This window comes from Salmo salar, chromosome ssa20, assembly GCF_905237065.1.
Source record: "Salmo salar chromosome ssa20, Ssal_v3.1, whole genome shotgun sequence".
NCBI lineage: Eukaryota > Metazoa > Chordata > Actinopteri > Salmoniformes > Salmonidae > Salmo > Salmo salar.
Genome location: NC_059461.1, coordinates 33,559,428 through 33,587,285, shown reverse-complemented (window position 1 = coordinate 33,587,285; position 27,858 = coordinate 33,559,428). Strand labels below are relative to the sequence as shown.

The 27,858-nt window shown below is 41.7% G+C and overlaps 2 protein-coding genes across 3 annotated transcripts; one reads left to right on the top strand and one right to left on the bottom strand.

Moving 5' to 3' along the window:
* The first annotated feature begins 231 nt into the window (after window positions 1-231).
* On the top strand, window positions 232-12,936 carry LOC106580468 (microprocessor complex subunit DGCR8). The gene is made up of 14 exons (XM_014161571.2): window positions 232-356; window positions 846-1,861; window positions 2,334-2,508; window positions 2,767-2,909; window positions 3,156-3,519; window positions 3,760-3,957; window positions 4,153-4,254; window positions 4,413-4,511; window positions 4,650-4,732; window positions 4,889-4,989; window positions 5,085-5,191; window positions 5,476-5,603; window positions 9,035-9,148; window positions 10,185-12,936. Exons 2-14 carry the CDS (start codon window positions 1,163-1,165, stop codon window positions 10,266-10,268), a joined length of 2,397 nt encoding a protein of 798 aa, XP_014017046.1. The 5' UTR covers window positions 232-356; window positions 846-1,162; the 3' UTR covers window positions 10,269-12,936.
* A 57-nt stretch (window positions 12,937-12,993) lies between these two features.
* trmt2a (tRNA methyltransferase 2 homolog A) lies at window positions 12,994-27,316 on the bottom strand. Of its 2 annotated transcripts, none has more exons than XM_014161568.2 (12): window positions 27,193-27,316; window positions 26,276-26,910; window positions 25,814-25,922; window positions 25,049-25,230; window positions 24,566-24,680; window positions 24,033-24,148; window positions 23,834-23,945; window positions 14,306-14,428; window positions 14,037-14,112; window positions 13,699-13,815; window positions 13,518-13,614; window positions 12,994-13,413 (listed from the first exon to the last, which is right to left on the bottom strand). In XM_014161568.2, exons 2-12 carry the CDS (start codon window positions 26,905-26,907, stop codon window positions 13,203-13,205), a joined length of 1,890 nt encoding a protein of 629 aa, XP_014017043.1. In that variant the 5' UTR covers window positions 26,908-26,910; window positions 27,193-27,316; the 3' UTR covers window positions 12,994-13,202. The 2 variants fall into 2 exon arrangements, with proteins under 2 accessions (XP_014017043.1, XP_014017044.1); XM_014161569.2 differs by having other exon boundaries at window positions 27,165-27,288.
* Between the last annotated feature and the right edge of the window lie 542 nt (window positions 27,317-27,858).

Here is a 27,858-nt window from a genome sequence, read left to right as displayed (position 1 = left end):
CTATCGACAGTATGCGGCCACTGCACTTCTCAACCCAACTGTTCCTACGGTTCTGAATTGTCAACTGAAATCTATTCTAATGTTTGATTGGTCTATTTATAAAGACAGTATTCCGTCCTGGTGAAAGGTCTGCCTTTGTCGGTTGGTGATTGGTGTGCTCATCTGGAACTAAATGGTGAATGGACACATGAGCGGTCAATCTTAAAAAAGCCGGTATTGGGGGTGGAACTTCCGAAGCAGTCTGCAGTAGTCGGCAAGATGGCGGAACGGGGAAGGTATCTGTCTGGCCTCGTCAGAAGGATAACATAATTTATATTAGCTAGCAAAGAAAATAAAATTGAGTAAATAAAATATAGGTGAGTGATCAAATGTGGTCATTGTTTCTGTGGTTAGTGTTTTGTCGAGTCATTTTGACACCTGATTGTGTAGCTAAATCGCTTAGCTTCAAGTTTTAGCTAAGCTAGCCAGGTAGTTAAAGTTTACTAGCTAGGCTCGTGCGGAGAAGGACAATACAAATTGTCATCTTTACATGTCGTTCAGTTTGGAAGTCGCCCCATATTGTTAACCAGTAGCTAAAGTTTCTGCATTACTTGACATTGCAGGGTGAATCGAGTTTGCCAACTATCTTGCACAGGCAGCAAGCTAACGTTAGCATTCGGCAATCAAGCAAGGATTGCAAAGACTCACACACATCTGTCTGTGTTAGTTATCCATCTTAAAAGTGATTCATAATGTGCATAGTTGCCACATTCTACAAGGCATACAGTAACGTATGTCAAAATCATTGCATCTTACTGTTTCTCTCTTGGTTTCAGTCATTGACTGTGTTATCTTGCTTTTTCTAGCTCTGACAGAGGATTCGCCAGTGGAGGATGAATAGTGCCTAGATCTGAGCAATATAAGCTGAATGCATTGTGATTTCCAATAATTGAGACAGTGATTCTAAAAAACTGTCTACATTAATGAAAAGAACAATGTAGTCATCTTAGCATATTCAACACTGGTACATGGTCAATACAGGGATTTTTTTATTATTCTAAATATTGTGTGCAATGTGCTTCTGCATGCCTTTTAGCTGAAAGCTTATGATAAATAGTTGCCAAAACAGTCAGGGTGACCCATAAGAGCAGTTGTATTTAGTAATTCATAAGACACAGTCAACATGGAGATGGATGGCATATTACCCCCCTTACCGTTGGAGCCACCTGATGATTTGAACTCGGAGGGCCTTAATGGTAAAGCGCAGCCTCCAACACCCCCCCTGCAAACGTCCAGTGACGCAGAGGAAATGGACGTTAGCTCTGGTGGTGATGGACACACACACACCCCAGCAGGGGACCAGGGCCTCCAAACCAAGGGCTCCATAACCTTCATTAATAACCTGTCAGATGAGGCCGAACCTAGCACCTTGTGCCCTAGAACAGCCCGCCACGCACCCCCTGTCACCAAGTTCCTGCCAGACCTCAAATTACTCAGAGACATTAAGATTAGTGTCAGTGTCGTAGATACCAGCAGGAGCAAAGATAGGAAGGTGCTGTACACAGGGATAGGTCAGGAGGGTGGTGGTGAAGGGGAGACCAGCTCAGAGGGCCTTAATGGTGAGTTTTATGATACTGATACAGAGCCAGGGGCTGTGGATGGTAGCTCAGGGCTTGGGGTGGTCGGTGTCAGTGCAGGGAGGAGAGGGGAGGAGGCAGAGGCTGACCTGGAGAACAAAGTGGAGTTTGCAGTCCTAGATGAGCTGGAAGACTTCAGTCATGACTTCCTGGACACGGAGGATGTGCAGCAGGGGGGGTTCAGGTCAGAGGTCATAGTTCAACAGGATCATGCTGACGAAGAGAACCTAAATATCTCCTATGAGGTACGTAACCAAAGGGGCCCTGTCTTTGCCTCTGCAGAGCCTCGTCATCACCCACTCACTGATCTTTTGTGCACGTTTCACACTAAAGGGCTATCCCAAACCGTACTGTGCTGGCTTGAATATTTTCTAGCACAGTTCCAGCAATTGGAGGATGCGCTACAATGCCAGCCCAGTACGATTTGTCTCACCAATGAAAATGTTAATGGTTTATAGTCAGCCATTCATTCTGACATTATTTTCCAATGTCACCAGCAAAATGTCAGCTTGTGCATCCTTTTGATTCTTGATGGAAGCAGCAGAAGTTTCATATCTTTACTACTGGAAATTGACATTGTTGGTATGCTAAAAGTGTGTTCAAATGTACTCTCTTAACCATAAAGTGCTGACAAGATGGCATAGCGCTATCTAAATGGAAAACATGAGTCATGACCGGTTAGGGCTTCCCCCCACCCTCAACGAATGTCTTTTCCAGGAGGACTTTGACAATGATGTAGACGCTCTGCTGGAGGAGGGCATGCCCGTGCCCAAAAAGATGCGCCTGGCAGAGGGGGCTGTTGAGTATGCAGGGGACAGTGATCACGCATCCGACAGGGATGTGGAGGGAGGTGTTCAGCCCATGATGACCAAAATTAAGACAGTCCTGAAGAGTGAGTGGTCGATGTCTGGCACTGATCTGCCTTGTGTAACGGCGTATCTGAGCCTGGCACATATTGATGTTGTGCGTTCATATCATATCTTATACCGAGTGGCACATGTTGGTGAGAGGACATTGATGGTGTGAGATGTGTAGTAGTTTCTCTGTCTAGTTTCAGATTGTGTGTATATGTGGTGCAGATGTGTTTCATGTGTAGCGTGTGTGTGTGGTTGCAGATGTTTGTGTGTATTGATGTGTGTGTGTTTCCTAGGTCGTGGGCGTCCACCCACTGAGCCACTACCTGACGGATGGATCATGACATTCCATAACTCTGGCATTCCAGTCTACCTGCACAGAGAGACCAGAGTGGTGACCTGGTCCAGACCTTACTTTCTGGGGTCCGGGAGCATCAGGGTAGGACGTCGAATACATAAGACAGATAGAAACCTGTTACTGCTGTACATTTTAAACCTTTTTTTGGTTTATTTATTTTTTTGGTTTAGTAACATGCCAGGAACCCCATTGTTATACACTCTATACTGGTGTATAATTTGTGTTTTAGAAGGAATGGTCAAACTAAAGGAATATTTTGCTCTTCTCAAACAACTGTAACAATTGGCTTCTAACCATGACCAAACCTCTCTTGCCCCTTGTGTACAGAAACACGACCCTCCCACCAGTAGCATCCCCTGCCTGCACTATAGGAAGATGAAGGATCACGAGGAGAGGGAACAGAACGGAGAGGTGACGCCCAACGCTGAAGTGTCTCCGGTGAAGCCTGGAGAGGAGGCAGACTCCGTGGAGAGACCAGACGAGCCTGACTCCACTGCCCAGGAGGACCCTACCACTGTGGGCCTGGGGGAGGGAGAGGTGGAGGCGGAGATAGAGACAGGCCTGGTCACAGAGGGGACCATAAAGGGGTGCCCTGTCCTGCATGGCAAGATGCCCCACTCCTGTGAGATGGCCCAGGGGGCTCTGGGACAGGTCAGGGCCAAGGTGGAGGTGTGCAAAGATGAATCGATAGGTGAGGGTGAACACACGCAATTGACTTGCCAGCAGGTAGTAGTTTTGAATGCCATGGCTGATGATATGTTTAATTTCTTGTAAACATAGGGGATGACAGTGTGTTGGTGGGCGTGGGTCTTGACATTTTCTAGACTTCTTGCAATAAAAATGTATAGGACACATCATATGAAGAATATCTATACATGTTAATTAAAGCAACAATATAACCTATACCCCTCCCTTATTGACACCCCGCCAGAAATGGAGGAGTTCCGCAGCTACCTGGAGAAGTGCTTTGACTTTGAACAAGTGACCGTGAAGAAGTTCCGTACCTGGGCAGAGCGCAGGCAGTTCAACAGGGACATCAAGAGGAAGCAGGCTGAGTCAGAGAGACCCATTCTGCCTGCCAACCAGAAACTCATCACTCTGTCTGTATCAGATACCCCCACCAAGAAAGGTACCGGATGCATAAGAACAACCATAGGCTACATCTGAATTGGAATCTTATTCACAGGTCCTATAGGGCTCTGGTCAAAAGTAGTACACTATATAGGGAATTAGGGTGCCATTGTGGATGCATCCATAGTCTAATAACTATTTCAGTGAGGAGTACTGAGGTAATCTCAACTCTTTCCTTCTTTCTTTTTCTCAGAGTTTGTCATTAACCCAAATGGGAAATCTGAAGTTTGCATCCTACATGAATATATGCAACGTGTCTTAAAGGTCCGACCTGTTTACAACTTTTTTGAATGTGGTAAGTCCCTCTGTTTTTCCCCCTTCATGATGATTTCCACTAGCTTGTACAAGTGACGTGCTTTTCTTCGAACAAAACAAATCGCCAAAAGCTCCGGCCGGAGAAAGGGCCTTTATGCAGTTAACACCAAATGCATCCTGTCTTTTCTATATCCCCAGAGAACCCAAGTGAACCCTTTGGAGCCTCCGTCATAATAGAGGGAGTGACATATGGCACAGGAACTGCAAGCAGTAAAAAACTTGCCAAGAATAAAGCTGGTACAGTACTCTTATCTCCCATCATTATTTTAATTTGTATCTTCTGAAGCCGCAGCAAAGGCTGTCTGGAAACTATAAGATGTGTTTAAGTCATAATAGCAGACCATTTGGCTTGTTGTTTCACTGATTTCCCTGTAGCTCGAGCCACACTGGAGATCCTCATCCCTGACTTTGTGAAGCAGACGTCTGAGGAGAAGCTTGTAGAAGGGGATGAACTGGAGGTATCGGCCTGTCAATCATTGGAAAGCCGTTTAATTCAATGTCATGCTTCTGTGTTTGGTCTGATAACATGTCTCTTTTATAACATTGAACTTTACCAGCGGGTTGGTAAGCTGGATGAATACTAATGTCCATTCATGCGTTTTTGTTTCCTGCAGTATTTTAATCATATCAGTATTGAAGATTCAAGGGTGTACGAACTGACCAATAAAGCAGGCTTACTCTCGCCATATCAGATTCTACACGAGTGCCTTAAGAGGTAAGACTCATAACATGAGGTGTAAGAATACTTGAAATTCCTTGATCTGATTAATCTATTAACCTTGAATTTCAACCATATCTTGTGCCCTGCAGAAACCATGGAATGGGTGACACCAGCATCAAGTTTGAGGTGATCCCAGGAAAGAACCAGAAGAGTGAATATGTGATGACGTGTGGAAAGCACACCGTGCGCGGATGGTGTATGTTACCCCCACACTGACCCTCCAGTCACCACAGCAAGTCCCAGACCTAACATGCTCCATGCCACTCTGTGTTAATGTAGTGTAAAAGCAGCATTACAAGTGCTCTGTTTTTTGTCAGAGCCATGTATAGAGAATTTAGCCAACCTTCACACTGGACACTTTGTTTGTGCCTTTGTATATACAGGATTATTGGTCTGATTTGTCCTGCTCAAAGCCGCTCTGTCGTGTAAATGTGTTAGCATTACAAATGGGAGTAATCAATGTTTTGTTTTATTTTTCAGGCAAAAATAAACGTGTGGGGAAGCAGCTGGCGTCTCAGAAGATCCTACAGATGCTGCACCCTCACGTGAAGAACTGGGGGTCATTGCTCCGCATGTACGGCAGAGAGAGCAATAAGATGGTAAAAAAGGTAAATACTACCAGTACACTGGGGTTTCTGTTAGGAAAATGTGGCGCCATCCATTTGACCAGCAGCATTTTAATTTACCGGACGAAGTACATTTTATTAAATTGCCAAAATTATATAGCCAAAATAGTTTACTCCTATCTATACACAAATAAATAAAATAATTCAAAATCGGCTACTACACCAGAAAGCATGGTTTGGCCAGTGGATCATTAGCTTTTTTTTTTAAGCTGTGGATTGTTTTATATTGGATAGCCTACAGTCGGAAGGGCCCGCAATTAAGGCAGAGCACGCAGCAAATACCAAACAGATGATTGTTGAGTTGCGACTGTCAGTGAAAAACAGAGACCCAGCCAGGCATATTGTAATATTTAAAAATACACTCATGGAAAAACTGTTTGGAAAGCAAAATGGTTATTTCTGTAAATAGAAGACAATGAAAGGACACTCCAATCTGTCTTTTATTTATCAGAATTCTTTACCTTAATTAGCACCAGCGGAGAACATCGGCCATATCGCTGGTGAGTGTGCATATTCACTGTCTTTATCATTGGGTTAGTGCCACTTTTGTTTGTTTTTGGACAATAATTTCTTCCTCGAGGTTAGATGGACATCATATTGTATTCGTCTCCCCTTTTCATAGGCTCAGAGTAGACTAACCTGTAATTTTTGTCGTATTAAAGAAGATTTTGCTAATGTCTCCAGTCATATAAAATGTAGTAGAATTGCATGAAATGTGTTTATGGAAGGCCAACATTTTCCTGTGTTATAGCCACTACGGTCTTTTCTTTTTTGGTGGGGTGGATCAGCTTAATATTGCGGAAAGAATATTGCTTCCATGAATGTAATTGTCTGCATCATTTCCAATCCTCCATATATTTTTGGGATATATATATATATATATATATGCATGCGTGCATATATATATATACATACGCATACCTATATAGACATACATACTTTTTTAAAGAATATACCTTTATTATTATTCCCTGCAAACCCTACCACCGATCGCCCAATTGGAGTAAACTAATAAACACTTCGGCTTTTATCTTCAATTTATTCATCTTATACACATTTTACAGACACAGTCTATTTTACAATAGTTATTTTTTGTTTGTTTTTAGTCCTTCCTCTATTTCTGATGTCCATCCAGTTTGATTTCTATTTGTAACTGTGCTATTTCACAAAAGTTCTGAACCTATATACATTTTACAGACCCCGTATGTTTTACATTGTTTCTTGTTATTAGTCCCACCCTTCAGCTCCATTCAACCCTTCCCATCTATCTCTCAAATCCATTTCGGATTTCTATTTGCCATATATTTTTCAACTGTGCTGTGATGCTTCACAAAACAATTGAACCTTTATATTCTCATAGCTTTTACAGATTGTAAATTAAAAATAAAACATTTTGATAAAATAATTATTATATTATTGATTGATTGACTATGGCTTTTCAAATCACCCAGTATTGCTATCTGCAGCGTTAGTTCTAGGCAAATCTTGCAATTCTTCAGCCATTCCTGGGCCTGTGACCAAAAACGAGCTACATATGGACAATACCAAAATAAATGATGTAATGACTCTGCCTCCTCACAGCAGAATCTGCAGAGCTGGGAAGATTGTATCCCCCATATATATAACATTGTTTTGGTTGCAAGAATTTTGTATAGTAATATAAATTGAAAAATTTGAAGTTTTGAATCCGGCGTTGTTTTGCGTATCAATTCATAAACCATGTGCCATGGAATGGGTACATCAAAAATCTCTTCCCAACTATTTTGCAATTTATATGAAACAGCTGTCAGTTTTTTGGTCCTTAAATAAAAACGTATACCAATTTCATTTATCACACTTTTCTTTAACCATTTATGTTCTTTAATACAGGGCCGACATACAAGTTCCTTACTTTTTTCCCCTTCTACTTGCCTCTTCCATTTATGTGGTAATGCTGCAATTAATTGGTTGTAATTTTGGGTAGAGCAGACATTTCCATATGTCTGTGTTAGCTGCATGTGTGACATCACTCCACCAGTCCTATTTCTAATATAATTCACTAACATTATACCTTTTTTTTTGAACATTTCTTTCAAAAAAGTTTTTTTTAATCAATTACTATATTTGAATTTAACCACAATATTTGTTGTATTATTTGTTCTGTCTTTTCAGGTGGATTAAACTGAAATTGCAACCAACTTTCTAAGGCTTGTTTAAAAAATAAAGATATTTTGGAGATTATTTCCTTTTCAAACAACCGAAAGTGGGCAGGTGTAATCTGAATAAATGGAAAAAGGCCCTTCTTGAACATAGGATGAGATATTCGTACCAATTTACTAGAAAACCAGTTTGGATTTAAGTATAACTTTGCTATGACTGATGCCTTTAGTGAGGGGTCTAATGCTTTAATATTTAATCATTTCTGCCCTCCGAATTCATATTCGTTATATAAATAGGCCCTTTTAATTTTATCTGGCGTGCCGTTCCAAATAAAATGGAATATGTTTTGTTCATATAATTTAAAAAGCAGGTCACTTGGTGTAGGCAAAACCATAAGCAAATAGGTAAACTGTGATATGACTAAACGGTCAACGGTCTTTTTTGCGAACAGTGATTGAGTTGTATTATTAGCCTAAATTATGACCCCAATCTAATCTTCACATTATGAATGGTAGGCTATCTTACATCAGTCTGCAAATAAGGATGCATGGAAGGGGCATTTTTATGGTGAAAATTAGCTTCCCCAAACTTGAAACCCACACTCCGCTTATGTTAGAATAACTGTCCACATTTACTTTTCCTCAAGCAACAAGATGTACTCAAAGGCCAACAAACAGCAAAATCACTAGCCTACGTCAATCTACTAACCCCCATATTCGAAAAGTTGACCTATTCTATTGGTCAGCTTGTGGAGAAAGAAATATCCCAAACAGACTCTGGGACAGTTGCGGGACTATAGATCCCAAATTCATACAACCAGTAGGCCTAGGCTACATATTTTTTTTTTTTTTAAACATTCAAAATCAATGAGGCTCATGTAACAGATCAGAAGGTTTAGCTTAAAATGTTGATAAACTGTTATTTCTTCACGTTCTAAGCGCAGCAATGCACACAAGGCAGTAGGCTACCCACCAATGTTAGTTCCATAATGCAATTAGCGGGAAAACACCATTGTGAGTGATTTCATTTGACAGACTAAAATATCTGTTAGAAATTTAGAAAGAGGGGATATCTAAATATGCAATAAGTAGCATGGGTTGCTAATATGACTAGGATTGTTCCTTTGGCTACTGGACAATGAAAGAAAGTTGATTTGAAAACCAATATGACATGAGAGAAAAGGCTACTTGTTTCAATGGCATATGCTGCTCCTCTTTTAACCAGATGTGTATCTCTCATTTCTATTGATGTTGTTTTTTTAATGTTCTCTGCAGGAAAATTCAGACAAGAGTGTGATTGAACTTCAGCAGTATGCCAAAAAGAACAGGCCAAATCTTCACATCCTGAACAAACTGCAAGAGGAGATGAGGAAACTGGCTAAGGAGAGGGTAAGGGTTACCTGTAGGAGCTCCAACTAGATCTTGGGTCTCTGGTGTTAACCTCTGCGTTTGGCCTGGTCAGGGAGTTTCTTTCTAGAGCAGGGCTCTGCGACCCTGTTCCTGGAGAGCTACCCTCCTGTAGCTGTTGACTATTACCCCAGTTGTAACTAACCTGATTCTGCTTATCAAGTAGAATCTGGTGTGATAGATTAGGGTTGGAGCAAAAACCTACAGGATGGTAGCTCTCCAGGAACAGGGTTGGAGAGCCCTGTTTTAGAGGGTTCTACCTTTCACTCGAACCCTGTCAGGCTGTCTAAGCTGCACGGACTCCAGTGTTGGACATAGTGGAACCTAGTAGGATTGTTCTGATATATGATTAAATCCAATATCGTGATATTTGACATTGACGATATATCGTGATGTGCAAGGCTATACTCTATTTGAACTTTACAAATCAAAACTGCAGTTTTATCGTATCAATATGTTGAATATCAAGTCTAAATTAACTTAGCCTTATTTATTTGCCATAAGATTATTTAATGATAATGCGACTATAATATTGTAAATAAGCACAAATGGCACAGTGTGGAATTATCTAGCCATTACCGGCACAAAACTATTATATTGTGATATTTGGAGTAGCATAGTCGCCCCAAATATCTTCTGGCCTTTGCTCTATTTGCCATGTCTCTGCACTGTCATGTTCCTAATTGTTCCTATGGTTACTCCATCCTTATCTTATATTTCAAAGACACTAAGGAGATTTGGTAAGTCATGTTTGGTTGTAAATGTACCCTGGATTATGATCTTGAATCATTTTTTCCCCGGGTAAGTTTCTCACAGGTTGGTGCAGCAGTTCAAACTATTCTGACATTTTCTGGGGTTTATTCATTAGGCACCAAACATTAGGAAACTGACTGAAACAGTGAGGAACTACCTGCACTTGTCCAATAAGAAATGCTTGTTTTTGTTTTCTGGTGCAAAACATTATGCTACTGTGTGCCCTAATGAATACAACCCTGATGTGTTTTTATGTTGTGTTCAGGAGGAAACCAGGAAGAAGCCCAAGATGACCATAATGGAGTCAGCCCAGCCTGGTAGTCAGCCCCTCTGCACTGTTGACGTCTAGGAACCATCACTGCAACCAATCTAACATGGCACTGACCAATGGTAGCCATAGTCACTGTCTGATTTTAAAAGCCACTCCACCAATCTATCATCCAATTATGCATCATTGTAAAATGGCAATACAACTGGACATTTCTAGTATAGCAGTGGTCATCTTTTGTGTCTCCAAGCTGTTTATTATTTTACTCCAAAGGTGTTTTTGATTCATTGTTAGTGGATAGGGTAGGAATAGGACACATGCACTAACAGACAGTAGAGTTAACACCATCTACCTCTAGATGCAATCTCTACACAGTGGCACTTCTATAAATTGAACCATAAGGGTTGCAGACAGATCGGTTGACATGACTTGACATGCATCTATGAACCACAAGAAATTGTCAGCCTGTTTACTGTGTGTAGTAATAACTGCTGACAACTACTAGACCCCTCACCCCTCCATTTAAATTGCATTGATTGAATTTATAATACTCTCCAAATATAACCTAACGTACCTGATACTTTACAGAGACTGAACATTTCTAACAGGTTTCCTTGTATGCTTAAAGCATTGCCTATTATCACGGATTAGTTTGCTCTTTCTGCTTTTGCTATACAGGTACGCTGTGGGAAACTAATTTATATGCTGTTGTCATTGGAAATTATTGATAATTAATGTTGTGTATAATTTGGATGGTGATTTGAGTATGCTTCGGCTAAAGAAAGGCCAACTTACGTTTTCATTTGCTTGTGAACCTGTTAAGAAAAAAGTTATATATTCAAATGCATCGTTTGCTGTCCAGTCATATACTTGGTTTTGGGGTTTATTTATTTTTTGTTATTTTCTTACTTTTAACCTTTTTTCTACCCAATTTCGTGGGATCCAATTGGTAGTTATAGTCTTGTCTCATCGCTGCAACTCCAGTACGGACTTGGGAGAGGTGAAGGTCGAGAGCCATGCGTCCTCCGAAACATGAACCAACCAAGCCGCACTGCTTCTTGACACAATGCCCCCTTAACCCGGAAGCCAGCCGCACCAATGTGTCGGAGGAAACGCTGTGTCAGAGTGCATGCGCCCGGCCCGCCACAGGAGTCGCTAGAGCGCGATGGGACAAGGACATCCTTGTCGGCCAAACCCTCCCATAACCCAGACGACGCAGGGCCAATTACGCGCCGCCCCATGGGTCTCCCGGTCGCGGCCGGCTGCGACAAGAGCCTGGATTCAAATCAGGATCTCTAGTGGCACAGCTGGCAACTGCAATGCAGTGCCTTAGACCACTGCGACAGAGCCTGGACTTAGACCACTGTGCCACTCAGGAGGCCCCAGTCATATAGTTGTTACATGCTCATGGTCTTTAGTACGAGAAATGCATTTTGAATTGATTAGGGAACGGACGTTCATCTCGAGACCTATTAGGCGGGACTAATGAATTTAATTGCCTTTTTGTTTTGGAAACACAGGATGAAACATATCAATGGACAGCTGACAACAAGGCTGATCCGTCTAGCTAAGATCCTGTTGCCATGTTAGCACTGCAGACAGAACACAAGCGCCAGGGCTTGGAGTACTGTAGTCATTGAGAAGATGTACAAGGTAGTTACATATTTAAGAAGACCTATTTTTTTTGTTTCTGTGTTTAGGTGTTAGCCGCTTAATTATTTTTTGACTATTTAAAGCAAAACAATACAACATGCAGACCATCTTACTATTTGGTACAGTTCAGCTGCTGTGATAGACATTTTGCATCATGATTATGTGGCCAGTGGCACTTTGCTTCTTGAAAGTCCAATATCTTAACTTGACTGCAAACCTGCAAAACATTAAAGGACTTTAACAACAGTGGACTAATGAAAAGAAAATACCAAATGACTTTGGATTTTCCCTTTAAGGACCCATAAACAGATAGGAAAACAATTGGCTACCTGTTGCCTTAGTTCACCCATTTCATGTAGGGCCCAGGTCCCCCTTAAAGGGAAATGGATAGACCAAGCCTCTCTTACTTGATACAGCATTTGTTTAGCGTGTTTGTAATAATATGACAAGACAGTAATATTGATATTTTGAAAGAATTGTCTTTAGCATATATGGATTTTAAATAAGAATTGTTTAAGGTTTTGTGTACATTTGTTTGCAATCATTGTGACAACTGATCAATCACATTTTCAAGCATTGATATGTAGAATGTGGAACTGCGATCCTCCTCAAAAGGCAACCTACGGAAATGAAGTTGGTACACTTTACCTCAACAAAATATGATCATGTCATTATTATTAAATCTGATAGCTAAAGGAGCAGTGTGAACCAAAGCGTAGCCTTATGCATTTTCATAGAATACTGTAGGTTGCTGCACACAATACATGAAAGGAAAAAAAAGGTGCAATACCTGCTAGAACAAAATATAAATTGCTGTGCATTCATTGTGTGAAGTATTTGGTTTGTGTGGCTTTTCCTGAATGTCTACTGCACCTTAACACTTCATTGTATATGGGCACAAGGCTGCTGTGTTAGAGTAGATTGCTTTACGAATGTGCTTCCCCCTGTGTGTTCTGTCTTACCAAGTGTGTGTGAAAATGCTTTTTACACTTGAAGTTATTTGCTAGATATTGCTGCCTAGAAAATGATGTAACTGCGACTTGGGATAGCTGACTTTCAGTGAAATTCATTTATGCAAATAAAGTTTAATGACTAACTTTGGCTGGCTCCTGCTTTGAAATGACCCCTGCTTGTATTAGTCATCAACAAGGGCTTATTTTACTGGGATCTTTTTATTTTTAAGTTGTAAAGCAATATTACACAGCAAGGCCGTATTTAAAAAAAAAAATGTAGTGTTATCCTGCACCTAATGGTACAGTATAAGAACTACAGAATCCATATGGAAAATGTTGATTACATATTAATGTGTAGAAAACAGTTGAACTTAATGAGCAGATAGTGAGACTGCAAAGGTTCGTGCTATTAAGTTGTGGTGGTTGTCTCTTCTGGCTTCTCACTAGTGCCCTGGGTCATTTCTTCAGGTTTCTCAATGCTGTTCTTGGAGCTGTAATCCACCCTCTCAAAGAGCAGCAGCATCTCACAGTGCATGGTCTGGGGGAAGAGGTCCACAGCCATCGCCCGCACTGGACGGAACGGAGCTCCACGTACACGGTTGGAGGGAGCCCTGCACAGACTACACAGAGATTGAATTTAGAACCAGAAGAACCCCCATGGAGATGACATACTGAATGTTTGGCCTGCACGTGCAGAACAAAAAAGATAGGGTATTGTACTCACTCTATGAAGTTGTTCATGGCTGCCTTGGCATTGCATGCCACATAAACCAGCCTTTTCAGATGCTCTGCTCTTCTGATTGCCAGAATGACCTTTGAATCTAGATGGTAGACAATCAATTACTGTCACTCAATTGAAATATACAGTGCATGGACAAACTGATTCAGTATATTTTGTAACATACGTAAGCCCGCTCTGGGTGGGTCCACGATGGCTGTGATGCTGGGGGATACGACAGAGTTGAGCACCATCTGGAACACGTCTTCAGCCTTTCCGCAGTGGAACTCAATATTACTCAGCCCTGAAATATTTCAGTCACAGTCAGGTTCTCTCTCATAGCACTAGAGCAAATGTATTGGGGATTGATTAGGCAGAGGGTCGGGAATATTCAAAAGAGTTAGATATTAGATATTATGTATGATTTTAGATTTGAACATGTATTGTATGTCAGGCTTAACTCTTTCTGGCCTCATTGGTCAAGTGGCAGTAGATGCCAGGCACCAATATGATTAAGCCTCTTACCATTGATCTTCGCGTTGACTTTGGCATCCTTCACTGCTTCCTGACACATCTCTATCCCAATCACCTTCCTCACCCTCTGGAGGACACAGGGTGCAGCTCATAGTGTCAACAGAGAAAGGGACTATTCCCTTTCCAGACAGATTGATCCATAGTTGTAATCAGGGTTGTGTTAAATACCATTTCAGTTACTTCCTTAACTGAAATGCGATTGACCCCCAACCCTGCTTGTTATGTATGTAGGATGCCATTTCTCTTGTTCTCTATAGTACCTTAGCCAGGGAGATGCCAATGGTTCCTGTCCCGCAGCATACGTCCAGCACAGTGCTGTCCTTGTCCAGCTGGGCCCATTCTCCTACAGCTGAGTACAGCACCTCTGCTGCCCCTGTGTTCACCTGGTCAATGACATACAGTGAGTATAATAAGTATTCATCCCCCTTGGATTTTTTTTCGCTGTTTCAACATGGGATTGAAATATAATTGTGATTTTTGTGGGTCAATGGATAGGATACGCAATAATGTCAAAAGGGAAAACAAAATTAATAAAATTGTAGTATAAGTATTCATCCCCTTTGTTGAGCAAAAGCCTAAATTAGTTCAGGAGTAAAATGTGGCTTTACAAATCACATAAAAAGTTACACTGAACAAAAATATAAAATGTAAAGTGTTGGTTCCATGTTTCATGAGCCGAAATAAAAGATCCCAGAGATTTTCCATGTGCACATAATGCTTATTTCTCTAAAATTTGTTACATCCCTGTTAGTGTGCATTTCTCCTTTGCCAAGATGATCCATCCACCTGACAGGTGTGGCATATCAAGAAGCTGATTAAACAGCATGATCATTACACAGGTACACTTTGTGCTGGGGACAATAAAAGGCCTCTTTAAAATGTGCAGCTGTCACACAACATAATGCCACAGATGTCTCAAATTGAGGGAGAATGCAATTGACATGCTGACTGCAGGAATGTCCACCAGAGCAGTTGACAGAGAATTGAATGTTCATTTCTCGTCCATAAGCCGCTTCCAACATAATTTTAGAGAATTTGGCAGTACGTGCAACCGGACTCACAACCGCAGACAACGTGTAACTACGCCAGACCAGGACCTCCACATCCGGCTTCTTCACCTGCCGGATTGTCTGAGACCAGCCATCCAGACAGCTGATGAAACTGTGGGTTTGCACAACCAAAGAATTTCTGCACAAAACGTGTCAGAAACAGTATAAGGGAAGATCATCTGTGTGCTTGTCGTCCTCACCAGGGTCTTGACCTGACTGCAGTTCGGCGTCGTAACAGACTTCATTGGGCAAATGCTCATATTTGATGGCCACTGGCACGCTGGAGAAGTGTGGTCTTCAAGGATTAATCCCGGTTTCAACTGTCACCGGGCAGATGGCAGACAGCGTGTATGGCGTTGTGTGGGCGAGTGGTTTGCTGACGTTGTCAACGTTGTGAACAGAGTGCCCCATGGTGGCGATGAGGTTATGGTATGGGCAGGCTACGGACAACGAACATAACTGCATTATATCAATGGCAATTTGAATGCAGAGATACCGTGACAAGATCCTGAAGGCCCATTGTTGTGCCATTCACCCATCGCCATCACCTCATGTTTCAGCATGATAATGCATGGCCCCATGTCGCAAGGATCTGTACACAATTCCTGGAAGCTGAAAATGTCCCAGCTCTTCCATGGCCTGCATACTCACCAGACATGTCACCCATTGAGCATGTTTGGGATGCTCTGGATCGACATCCAGTTCCCGCCAATAACCAGCAACTTCGCACAGCCATTGAAGAGTGGGACAACATTTCACAGGCCACAATCAACAGCCTGATCAACTCTTTGCAAAGGATATGTCGCGCTGCATGAGGCAAATGGTGGTCACAGAATACTGACTGGTTTTCTAATCCAAGTCCCTACCTTTATTTTAAGGTATCTGTGACCAACAGATGTATGTCTGTATTCCCAGTAATGCGAAATCCATAGACTAGGGCCTAATGAACTTGTTTCAATTAACTGATTTCCTTATATGAACTGTAACTCAGTACAATTTTTGAAATTGATGCATGTTGCTTAATATTTTTGTTCAGTGTACATGGACTCACTATGTCAAACAATAGGGGTTTACATGATTTTAGAATGACTACCTCTTCCTCTGTCCCCCATACATACAACATCTATAAGGTGCCTCAGTCAAGTATTGCATTTCAAACACAGATTCAACTACAAAGACCAGGAAGCTTTTCAAAAACCTCATAAAAGAAGGGCAGTGATTGGAATATGGGTGACAATAACAAATCAGACATTGAATATCTCTTTAAAGATGGTCAGGTTAATAATTATGCTGTGGATGACGTATTAAACCACACAGAAACATTGAAGATAGTCATCCTTCTGAGCTGCAGCACAGGAAGGAAACTGCTTAGGATGTCACTATGAGGCCATTGGAGTTCAATTGCTATGACCCCTTGACTTTTCCCACATTTTGTTACATTACAGCCTTATTCTAAAATTGATTCAATTGACCCCCCCTCTCATCAATACACACACACACACACACACACAATACCCCCTGATGACAAAGGAAAAAATATTTTTGGGGCATTTATGCAAATGTCAAAGGATTACCATCTGAAATATCACATTTACATAAGTATTCATACCCCTTTACTCATGACTTTGTTGAAGCACCTTTGGCAGCGATTACAGCCTGGAGTCTTCTTGGGTATGACGGTACAAGCTTGGCACACCTGTATTTGGGGAGTTTCTCCCATTCTTGTCTGCAGATGATCTCAAGCTCTGTCAGGTTGGATGGGGAAGAGACGCTGTTGCGCCTTCTTCACCACACTGTCTGTATGGGTGGACCATTTCAGATTGTCTGTGATATGTACACCTAGGAACTTAAAAACTTTCCACCTTCTCCACTGCTGTCCCTTCGATGTAGATAGGGGGGTGCTCGCTCTGCTGTTTCCTGAAGTCTACGATCATCTCCTTTGTTTTGTTGACATTGAGTGAGAGGTTGTTTTCCAGACACCACACTCCATGTGCCCTCACCTCCTCCCTGTAGACTGTCTCGTGGTTGTTGGTAATCAAGCCCACTACTGTTTTCTCATCTGCAAACTTGATGACTGGCTACGCAGTCATGGGTGAACAGGGAGTTTGGAGGGGGCTGAGCACACACCCTTGTGGGGCCCCAGTGTTGAGGGTAAGCGAAGTGCAGATGTTGTTTCCTACCTTCACCACTGGGGGCGGCCCGTCAGAAAGTCCAGGGCCCAATTGCACAGGGCGGGGTTGAGACCCAAGGCCTCCAGCTTGATGATGAGCTTGGAGGGTACTATGGTGTTGAATGCTGAGCTGTTGTCAATGAACAGCATTCTTACATTGATATTCCATTTGGGATAGGGCAGTGTGCAGGCGATTGATTCGTCTGTGGACCTGTTGGAGCGGTATGCAAACTGAAGTGGGTCTAGGGTGGCAGGTAAGGTGTAGGTGATATGATCCTTGACTAGTCTCTCAAAGCACTTCATGATGACAGAAGTGAGTGCTACGGGGCGGTAGTCATTTAGTTCAGTTACCTTTGTCTTCTTGGGTACAGGAACAATGGTGGCCAGCTTCAAGCATGTGGGGACAGCAGACTGCGATAGGGAGTGATTGAATATGTCCGTAAACACACCAGCCAGCTGGTCTGCGCATGCTCTGAGTATGCGGCTAGGGATGTCGTCTGGGCCAGCAGCCTTGCGAGGGTTAACACGTTTAAATGTTTTACTCACGTTGGCCATGGAGAAGGAGGGGGGGAGCAGTCCTTGTTAAAGGGCTGCGACGGTGGCACTGTACTATCCTCAAAGCGGGCATAGGTGTTTAGTTTGTCTGGAAGCGTGACGTCGATGTCCGTGACGTGGCTCGTTTTCTTTTTGTCGTGGTCGGATTTGCCAAAGGAAGGGTGGGGGAGGGCTTTGTATGCATCGCGGAAGTTAGAGTAGCAGTGATCGAGTGTATTACCACCGCGTGTATTGCAATCAATATCATGATAGAATTTAGGTATCCTTGTCATCAAATGTGCTTTGTTAAAATCCCCAGCTACAATAAATGCAGCCTCAGGATATATGGTTTCCAGTTTACGTAGAGTCCAGTGAAGTTCCTTGAGGGCCGACTTGGTGTCTGCTTGAGGAGGAATGTACACAGTTGTGATGATAACTGACGAGAATTCTCTTGGGCGATAATATGGACGGCATTTGAATGTAAGGAATTCTAGGTTGGGTGAGCAGAAGGACTTGAGTTCCTGTATGTTGTTATGATTACACCATGAGTCGTTAATCATGATGCATACACCCCCACCATTCCTCTTCCCAGAGAGGTTTTTATCTCTGTCGGCACGATGCATGGAGAAGCCCGGTGGCTGAACCGATTCCGACAACATATCCAGAGAGAGCCGTGTTTTCGGGAAACAGAGAATGTTACAATCGCTGATGTCTCTCAGGAAGGCAACCCTTGCTCGAATTTCATCTACCTTGTTGGCAAGAGACTGGACATTGGCGAGTAGTATAAATCGGGAGCGGTGGGCGATGTGCACGTCTACGGAGCCTGACCAGGAGGCCGCTCCATCTGCGGCGCTGTTATTATTGTTCGGCTTCTGGAATTAGATCCATTGTCCTGGGTGGTGGTCCAAACAGAGGATGGCGCCGACAGAGATGGTCGCCTCGCTTCGAGTCCTTAGTAAACTATGCAGTATTTTTTTTTATTTTTTTTTTATTACATTGTTACCCCAGGAAATCTTAAGTCTTTGGGAAAGTCGTATTCCTGGTCGTAATGTTGGTAAGTTGACGTTGCTCTTATATCCAGTAGTTATTCTCGGCTGTATGTAATAAGACTAGAGGTCGACCGATTAATCGGAATGGCCGATTAATTAGGGCCGATTTCAAGTTTTCATAACAATCGGTAATTGGTATTTTTGGGCACCGATTTGCCAATTTTTTTTTATATAAATATTTTTTAACTAGGCAAGTCAGTAAAGAACACATTCTTATTTTCAATGACGGCCTAGGAACGGTAGGTTAACTGCCTTGTTCAGGGGCAGAACGACAGATTTTTACCTTGTCAGCTTGGGGATGCAACCTTACGGTTAACTAGTCCAACGCTCTAACCACCTGCTTTACATTGCACTCCACGAGGAGCCTGCCTGTTACGCGAATGCAGTAAGAAGCCAAGGTAAGTTGCTATCTAGCATTAAACTTACCTTATAAAAACAATCAATCAATCAATCATAATCACTAGTTAACTACACATGGTTGATGATATTACTAGTTTATCTAGCCTGTCCTGCGTTGCATATAATCGATGCGGTGCGCATTCGCGAAAAAGGTCTGTCGTTGCTCCAACTTGTACCTAACCATGAACATCAATGTCTTTCTTAAAATCAATACACAAGTATATATTTTAAACCTGCATCTTTAGTTAATATTGCCTGCTAACATGAATTTATTTTAACTAGGGAAAATGTGTCACCTCTGCAACAGAGTCAGGGTATATTCTGCAGTTTGGGCCGCCTGGCTCGTTGCGAACTGTGAAGACTATTTCTTCCTAACAAAGACAGCCGACTTCGCCAAACGGGGGATGATTTAACCTCCCTGGGCAAGGTGGGACGTTTGCAAGCGTCCCACCTAGTCAACAGCCAGTGGAATCGTGTGGCGCGAAATACAAATACCTCATAAATTCTATAACTTCATTTTCTAAAACATATTACTATTTTACACCATTTTAAAGACAAGACTCTCGTTAATCTAACCACACTGTCCGATTTCAAAAAGGCTTTACAGCGAAAGCAAAACATTAGATTATGTCAGGAGAGTACCCTGCCAAAAATAATCACACAGCCATTTTCAAAGCATGCATATATGTCACAAAAACCAAAACCACAGCTAAATGCAGCACTAACCTTTGATGATCTTCATCAGATGACACTCCTAGGACATTGTTATACAATACATGCATGTTTTGTTCAATCAAGTTCATATTTATATCAAAAACCAGCTTTTTACATTAGCATGTGATGTTCAGAACTAGCATACCCACCGCAAACTTCCGGTGAATTTACTTAATTACTCACGATTAACGTTCACAAAATACATAAATTACTTTAAGAATTATAGATACAGAACTCCTTCATGCAATCGCGGTGTCAGATTTTAAAATAGCTTTTCGGCGAAAGCAGATTTTGCAATATTCTGAGTAGATAGCCCGGCCATCACGGCTAGCTAATTTGACACCCACCAAGTTTGGCCCTCACCAAACTCAGATTTACTATAAGAAAAATTGGATTACCTTTGCTGTTCTTCGTCAGAATGCACTCCCAGGACTTCTACTTCAACAACAAATGTTGTTCTGGTTCGAAATAATCCATAGTTATATTGAAATAGCTCCGTTTTGTTCGTGCGTTGAGGTCAGTATCAGAAGGGTGACGCGCGGGCGCATTTCGTGACAAAAAAATTCAAAATATTCCATTACCGTACTTCGGACCATGTCAAAGGCTGTTTAAAAATGTATTTTTATGCGATGTTTCTCGTAAAATAGCGATAATATTCCAACCGGGCGACATTGTATTCGTTCAAAGAGAGAAAGAAAAACATGGAGTCCTCTCGTGCACGCGCGCTCCAGTGTCAGTGTTCCCTGCCTGACTACTCACAAAAACTCCTGCTGTTTTTTGCCCAGAGACTGCAGAGCTCTCATTCCACTTTCTGGCGCCTTCTGAGAGCCAATGGAAGCCTTAGAAAATGTCACGTTACAGCAGAGATGCTGTATTTTTGATAGAGATGCCCTAGAAGGACAACAAATTGTCAGACAGGGCACTTCCTGCATGGAATCTTCTCAGGTTTTGCCCTGCCATATGAGTTCTGTTATACTCACAGACACCATTCAAACAGTTTTAGAAACTTTAGAGTGTTTTCTATCCAAATCTACTAATTATATGCATATTCTCGTTTCTGGGTAAAAGTAGTAACCAGTTTAAATCGGGTACGTTTTTTATCCGGCCGTGAAAATACTGCCCCCTAGCCCCAACAGGTTTTAACAAAAGCGCATTTGCGAAAAAAGCACAATTGTTGCACGACTGTACCTAACTATAAACATCAATGCCTTTCTTAAAATCAATATACAGAAGTATATATTTTTAAACCTGCATATTTAGCTAAAAGAAATCCAGGTTAGCAGGCAATATTAACCAGGTGAAATTGTCACAATTGTCCGTTCATTGCACGCAGTCAGGGTATATGTAACAGTTTGGGCCGCCTGGCTCGTTGCGAACTAATTTTCCAGAATTTTACGTAATTATGACATAACATTGAACGTTGTGCAATGTAACAGGAACATTTAGACTTACGGTTCCGTATTTCACTGAAAGAATAAATGTGATAGTTTCCGGATTCGACCATATTAATGACCTAAGGCTCGTGTTTCTGTGTGTTATTATGTTATAATTAAGTCCATGATTTGATAGAGCAGTCTGACTGAGCGATGGTAGGCACCAGCAGGCTCGTAAGCATTCATTCAAACAGCACCTTCGTACATTTTGCCAGCAGCCCTTCGCAATGCATTGCGCTGTTTATGACTTCAAGCCTGTCAACTCCAAAGATGAGGCTGATGTAACCGATGTGAAATGGCTAGCTAGTTAGCCGGGTGCGCGCTAATAGCGTTTCAAACGTCACTCGCTCTGAGACTTGGAGTAGTTGTTCCCCTTGCTCTACATGGGTAACGCTGCTTCGAGGGTGGCTGTTGTCGATGTGTTCCTGGTTCAAGCCCAGGTAGGAGCGAGGAGAGGGACGGAAGCTTTACTGTTACACTGGCAATACTAAAGTGCCTATAAGAACATCCAATAGTCAAAGGTATATGAAATACAAATCGTATAGAGAGATATAGTCTATAATTCCTATAATAACTACAACCTAAAACTTCTTACCTGGGAATATTGAAGACTCATGTTAAAAGGAACCACCAGCTTTCATATGTTCTCATGTTCTGAGCAAGGAACTTAAACGTTAGCTTTCTTACATGGCACATAATGCACTTTTACTTTCTTCTCCAACACTTTGTTTTTGCATTACTTAAACCAAATTGAACATGTTTCATTATTTATTTGAGGCTAAATTGATTTTATTGATGTATTATATTAAGTTAAAATAAGTGTTCATTCAGTATTGTTGTAATTGTCATTATTACAAATAAATAAATACATTCAACCAAAAAAATTGGCTGATTAATCGGCATCGGCTTTTTTTGGTCCTCCAATAATCTGTATCGGTGTTGAAAAATCATAATCGGTCGACCTCTAAATAAGACTTAAGATTTCCTGGGGTAACAATGTAATAAATAAAAAAAACAAAATACTGCATAGTTTCCTAAGGACACGAAGCAAGGCGACCATCTCTGTCGGCGCCATCTTCCTTCGACCTCATGGCTTGGTCTTCCTTCGACCTCATGATAAGCACTGTCAACTATGGGACCTTTACATAGACAGGTCTATGCCTTTCCAAATAATATCCAATCAATTGAATTTACCATAGGTGGACTCCAATCAAGTGGTAGAAACATCTCAAGGATGATCAATGGAAACAGGATGCACCTGAGCTCAATTTTGAGTCTCATATCATACTTATGTAAATAAGGCATTTCAGTTTTTTTTATGTAATACATTTGTAAAAACCTGTTTTCACTTTGTCATTATGGGGTATTGTGTGTAGATTGAGGATGTATGTATTTATTTAATCCATTTTAGAATAAGGCTGTAACATAACAAAATGTGGAAAAGGTCAAAGGGTCTGAATACACTGTAAATGACATAGTGAAAATATTACAAAACATGCATCCTGTATGGAACAAGGCACTAAAATAACACAGAAAAAAAACACTGCAAAGGAACACACTTTTTGGCCTAAAAGCAAAGCCTTATGTTTGGGGAAAATCCAACTACACATCACTGAGTAAATGCCTCCTATTTTCAAGCATGTTGGTGGCTGAATCATGGTATGGTTATGCTTGACATCGGCAAAGACCGGCGAGTTTTCAGGATAAAAATAAACTATATGGAGCTAAGCACAGGCAAAATCCTAGAGAAAAACCTGCTTCACACCATACACTGTGAGAGGATTTCCCCTTTCAGCAGGACAACAACCTACAACACAAGGCCAAATCTACACTGGAGTTGCTTACCAGGAAGACAGTAAATTTTCCTGAGAGGCCAAGTTACAGTTTTGACTTAAATCTTTACATAAATCTGCTTTTTGAGTTAAAATTGCTGGCTATGCCCACCAACATCTTGAATTTGTTTTATATTGTAAAATCCAGGTATGCAAAGCTCTTAGAGACTTAAAAAAAAGACTCACAGCGGTAATCGCTGCCAAATGTGTTTCTAACATGTATTGACTCAGGGGGGTGAATCCTTATCTAATCAATCAAGTGTTTTATTTTTCATTAATCTTTAAAAAGTTAGAATTTGTCTTTTGTGTAGATCGTTGACAAAAAATTACAATTAAATCATTTTTATTCCCACTTTGAAACAATAAAATGTGAAGAAATCCAAGGGGATGAATACTTATGATACCCACTGTATTTTACAGCTATAGAGCAGAGTTCATAGTGCTGTACCTCAGAGACACTAACTTGGGACTTAAAATGGAGGAGGAAATACAACATACAGTATCTCAATATAATGAAATATAATTTAAAAAACAATGCCAAACGGACCGAAGATGGTAAGTAAATAGGATGAAGACTACAGCTACGATACGTGACATGGAATACTCACCTGGAAGAAAGAATGGGGGGATATCCTGAACTTCAGGCCAAGAAGCTCCTCGTGAATACACTCCTCTCCAGCTACCAGCTCACACGGCAAGTCCTCCGGGTTAGGGGATTGCCTTATTGAATACAACATTATCTGTCAATCACAACATTTCCATGTGCATTCTCACACTGTTAAATTGTTGTTTTTCTAATGATCTTACCTTTGTCCCTCTGACACAAAGTACAGAGCGGTTACACCACTCTCTTTCCCGTCACCCTCTGTGAAATACTCTTTCATAGAGCTCTTCAGGACATTTAATTCTTTTTCCTCAAGTTTCTGCAAAGTAGAAAAGGCGAGAATTAATGACAGGATTTGAAAGGAGAGTCACTACACTTATATTGTTCAGCTAAAGAATCCAGTGATGAATGTAGTGATTCTTAGATCAGAACGCATAATATGTAAATTTGTGTACCACAGCCCAAGCTTATATTTTTTATTTAAGCAATAAGGCCCGAGAACGTGTGGTATATGGCCAATATACCACAGCTAAGGGCTGTTCTTTTGCACGACATAACGCCTTATTGCTATTATAAAATGGTTACCAACGTAATTAGAGCAGTTAAAATAAATATTTTGTCATACTTGTGGTATATACGATCTGATATCACAGCTTTCAGACAATCAGCATGCAGGGCTTGAACCACCCAGTTTATGATATATTATTAACCACATTGAAGAATGTTTTATTTGTACCTGTGGGTTAAAGAACACCATAGCCATGGCCTGCTTGGTCCTTGTGGTTCGCACTGTTAGCTGCTTCCAGTGGCCCTCGTATGTCTCAGGGCTGTACACTGAGTATGGGGTTGTCCTGTGTAGATAAACAAATTATGCGTCAAAAGAAGGTGATAACATTATTTACATCTAGCACCCCCATTTTTCTAGCCCGGTGGTCCTAGAGCTGTTGAAGCTATATAGTTGACAACCAGAAAAGTTGTCTATTCAGCAGAAACAGATCTGAGGCCACGAGGCTATTGTAAATTGCTGTGTGCAGCAATTATTTTGGATTCCTTCTTGTTGCATGCTAAAACCAGTATATAGGTCAAATAGTGTATATAGGGCAGATCTGATACAGTGGCCCAAATATTTAACTGAGACGTGACATTGAGTCCTGTAATCAGGGCGGGATCAGTGCAGGACAGAGATGAGGCCTCCCTCTCAGTAAGATGACATTAATACCTGATGAATTTCTGGAACTCACTGACCACTCTCTTGGCCTCAGTGGTGACGTGGATGCTGTCTGAGGGTCCCACCACGGCACAGGAGCCCCCTTTGTACTTCCCCAGTCTGAAGCCTATGGTTTTATCCTCTTTATTCGCTCCAATACCAATGACAAACTCACACTTGTTCCTGTATTCAACCTGCATGATAAGAGAGGGGAAAGAAGAAGAAGACTCTTTTCAAAGGGATGCTTAGGGTCAAAGTTCAGCATGTGCATACCCAGGCAGGTACTGCAGTCAGTGTATGTATTTCGTTAAGACACCAGGTTGTCAAACGCCTTGCTAGTAGCTGAGATACTCATTTTCAGCAGGATGATCAAAAGGCCAGAGTGCATCTGGACTTAGTTAAATCAACCCCACAACGAAAAAGCCATAATGATTTCAGGTTCTTGATGTAGTCACAGAAAACCTGTACAAGCTGCGACAGCCAGTGTGGCAAAGTAATTACAATTTAGCAATTAAACACTGGAATGGTAGATGTGCAGAAGATGAAAGTGCAAGTAGAGATACTGGGGTGCAAAGGAGCAAGATAAATAAATAAATACAGTATGGGGATGAGGTAGTTGGATGGGCTAATTACAGATGGGCTATGTACAGGTGCAGTGATCTGCTCTGACATATCGGCCATATACCACACCCCCTCGGGCCTTATTGCTTAAATATAACATCCTGGGGGTCTCAAAACAACAGCACTCTGAGAGGTTTCTACAGTATTGCATTGTACCTGTGACGGAGATGGGCGAATTTCTTCCAGAGGGCAACACATTCTCTTGTACTTCTCCTTCTGCACAAACAGCCAGGGCAGCATTGCTTTGTTGGTGTTGCCTATTTCTCTGAACAGAAAATGGGAGGACATAATAACATGATGTACAGTCAGTTTTCCTTTGTGTAGTTTGAGTAACACACTTCTCTGTAGGCAATTGTTATTAAAGACATACTCAAATAAAGACATCCAATTGTTCTGTTCATTAGAGCAAAGGAAGGACCAGATAAAGGCCTTAAAGTCATCTATAAACTATGAAGTCATCTCATTAGTACATTTCTGTGGTGTCTTTCATGGCAGGATATAATAATACAGGATATAATGCAATAGACTGCAGTAATCCTATCGATGCCCCACTTGCGGTTATTCTTGTTAAGTGAACCAGAAGCCACACATGGCATGGGCCTATACACATCACTGTACCTGGCCAGCCTCTGCAGCACCCCCTCCACCTCCTGCTCCTTCCTCCTCAGCTGCTCCTCATAAGGCACATTCCACAGGGGCGTCACCACGTTGGCGATCTGTATGCTGAGGGGCGCCTCATCCTCCTCTGCCTCCTGCCGCTTGGAGGGGGGCTGCCCGGCACCCCCGGCCTCATCCCGCCCCCTCTTCCTGAGCATAGGGTCCGCCTTGGGCTTGGCCAGGCGCACACTAAGCACCCGGCCCTTCCACTGCATGCCGTGCACCATCTTCATGGCCTTGTCCCTCTCCTCTTCATTCTTGAAGGTGACGAAGGCAAACGTCTGCTTCCCGAACAGTTTGATCTTGTGCGGGTTAAGGCGATGCTTCTCCAGGAACTTCTTCAGGTCGTTGAAACCGATGAATTTGGGAAGGTTCTGGATCTCCACTTTGAAGATCTCAGAGGTGAAGAGGTCCGCTTGGACATAGCGGTACAGATTATTAGGGTCAGAAGAAGCTGCTTCTTCTCCTCCTCCACCTTCAGCTTTGGGTTCATCTGTTTTCACCCCATCTACTGCATCTTCTTTGGGGTCAGATGTCTTCTCCTCTTTCAGTGATGGAGAACCTACCACTGGGATGTCACCAACATCTGTCATGTTCTGTTTGAGGGGGATAGTTGACATCATTAACAAAAGTGTGCTTCATCTGGACTATCAGTCTGCATTTCATAAGTGACATTTGAAAATACACATATCAGACATGCACTATTTCTGCGCTTTCTTTAGGTATGCAGATCTTACAGAGTTGTTACAGTTACAGTGAGTGTAGCAAAGCGGCTGAGATTTAGCAAAGCAAATGACCAAAAGCACGAGAATAATTTAGCACTGAAAATAACGGCTAGCCTAGGACTTACTATACAGAAGAGCAAACAATAAAATCACCTTCACTTTTGCTCTTACAGCTCTGACAAATAATATTTGCTTATGGGCAATTCACTTCTGACTATAAGGACCTGCGGGCTGCCATGTTGTGGGACACGTGGTAAATATGAACTTTGACATGAGGCGTTAAAAATAATACGTCACTATATATTTCCACTGACAATTTATTAAATGCATTCTGCATGATTCCTGCTAATTGTGTTATAGTAGAATTATAAATCTAGAAAAACAATAATAAATAATGTTTCGACACAGATAGTGACGAACCTTCTATATCTACACATAAACCAATGACCCCGATATTTCACCGGATATATAAATATGAAGCATCCGGTTGGCGTTTCCACTCATTACCAAATGTGGTAATGAGAGGAAGCCCAGTGACCGGCAGTAGATGGAACGATATTGATTTTTGCCGATATTCTGCAAATTTTCTCATCGATTAAATATTTGATCTCGATACAGTTTTCTGTTTTCAAAACTACAATATGTATCAAACAGAGTGGACTGCATTTTGTAGACTTTACCCTTTGCCAAAGTTTCAAAAAATAGCGTTGTTTAGAAGGAGAATTGAGTTATTGCACACGCGCACTTCACACAGTAGGCGTTACCTAATGGAAATATGCTAATAAATGCTAGAACGCGCCAATAGGATCTCACTAGCTC

What these genes read in the sequence shown, in the direction of transcription:
- LOC106580468 (XM_014161571.2), top strand. Translation starts at nt 1,163, where the DNA reads ATGGAGATGGATGGCATATTACCCCCCTTACCGTTGGAGCCACCTGAT. An exon ending in ACTTGCCAAGAATAAAGCTG is followed by an intron (nt 4,512 to 4,649) that starts GTACAGTACTCT and finishes ATTTCCCTGTAG; the next exon opens with CTCGAGCCACACTGGAGATC. An exon ending in GGAAACTGGCTAAGGAGAGG is followed by an intron (nt 9,149 to 10,184) that starts GTAAGGGTTACC and finishes TGTTGTGTTCAG; the next exon opens with GAGGAAACCAGGAAGAAGCC.
- trmt2a (XM_014161568.2), bottom strand. Translation starts at nt 26,907, where the DNA reads ATGACAGATGTTGGTGACATCCCAGTGGTAGGTTCTCCATCACTGAAA. An exon ending in GTGCTGCAGAGGCTGGCCAG is followed by an intron (nt 25,923 to 26,275) that starts GTACAGTGATGT and finishes TTTTCTGTTCAG; the next exon opens with AGAAATAGGCAACACCAACA. An exon ending in TGGTGTTCTTTAACCCACAG is followed by an intron (nt 24,149 to 24,565) that starts GTACAAATAAAA and finishes TCTACTTTGCAG; the next exon opens with AAACTTGAGGAAAAAGAATT.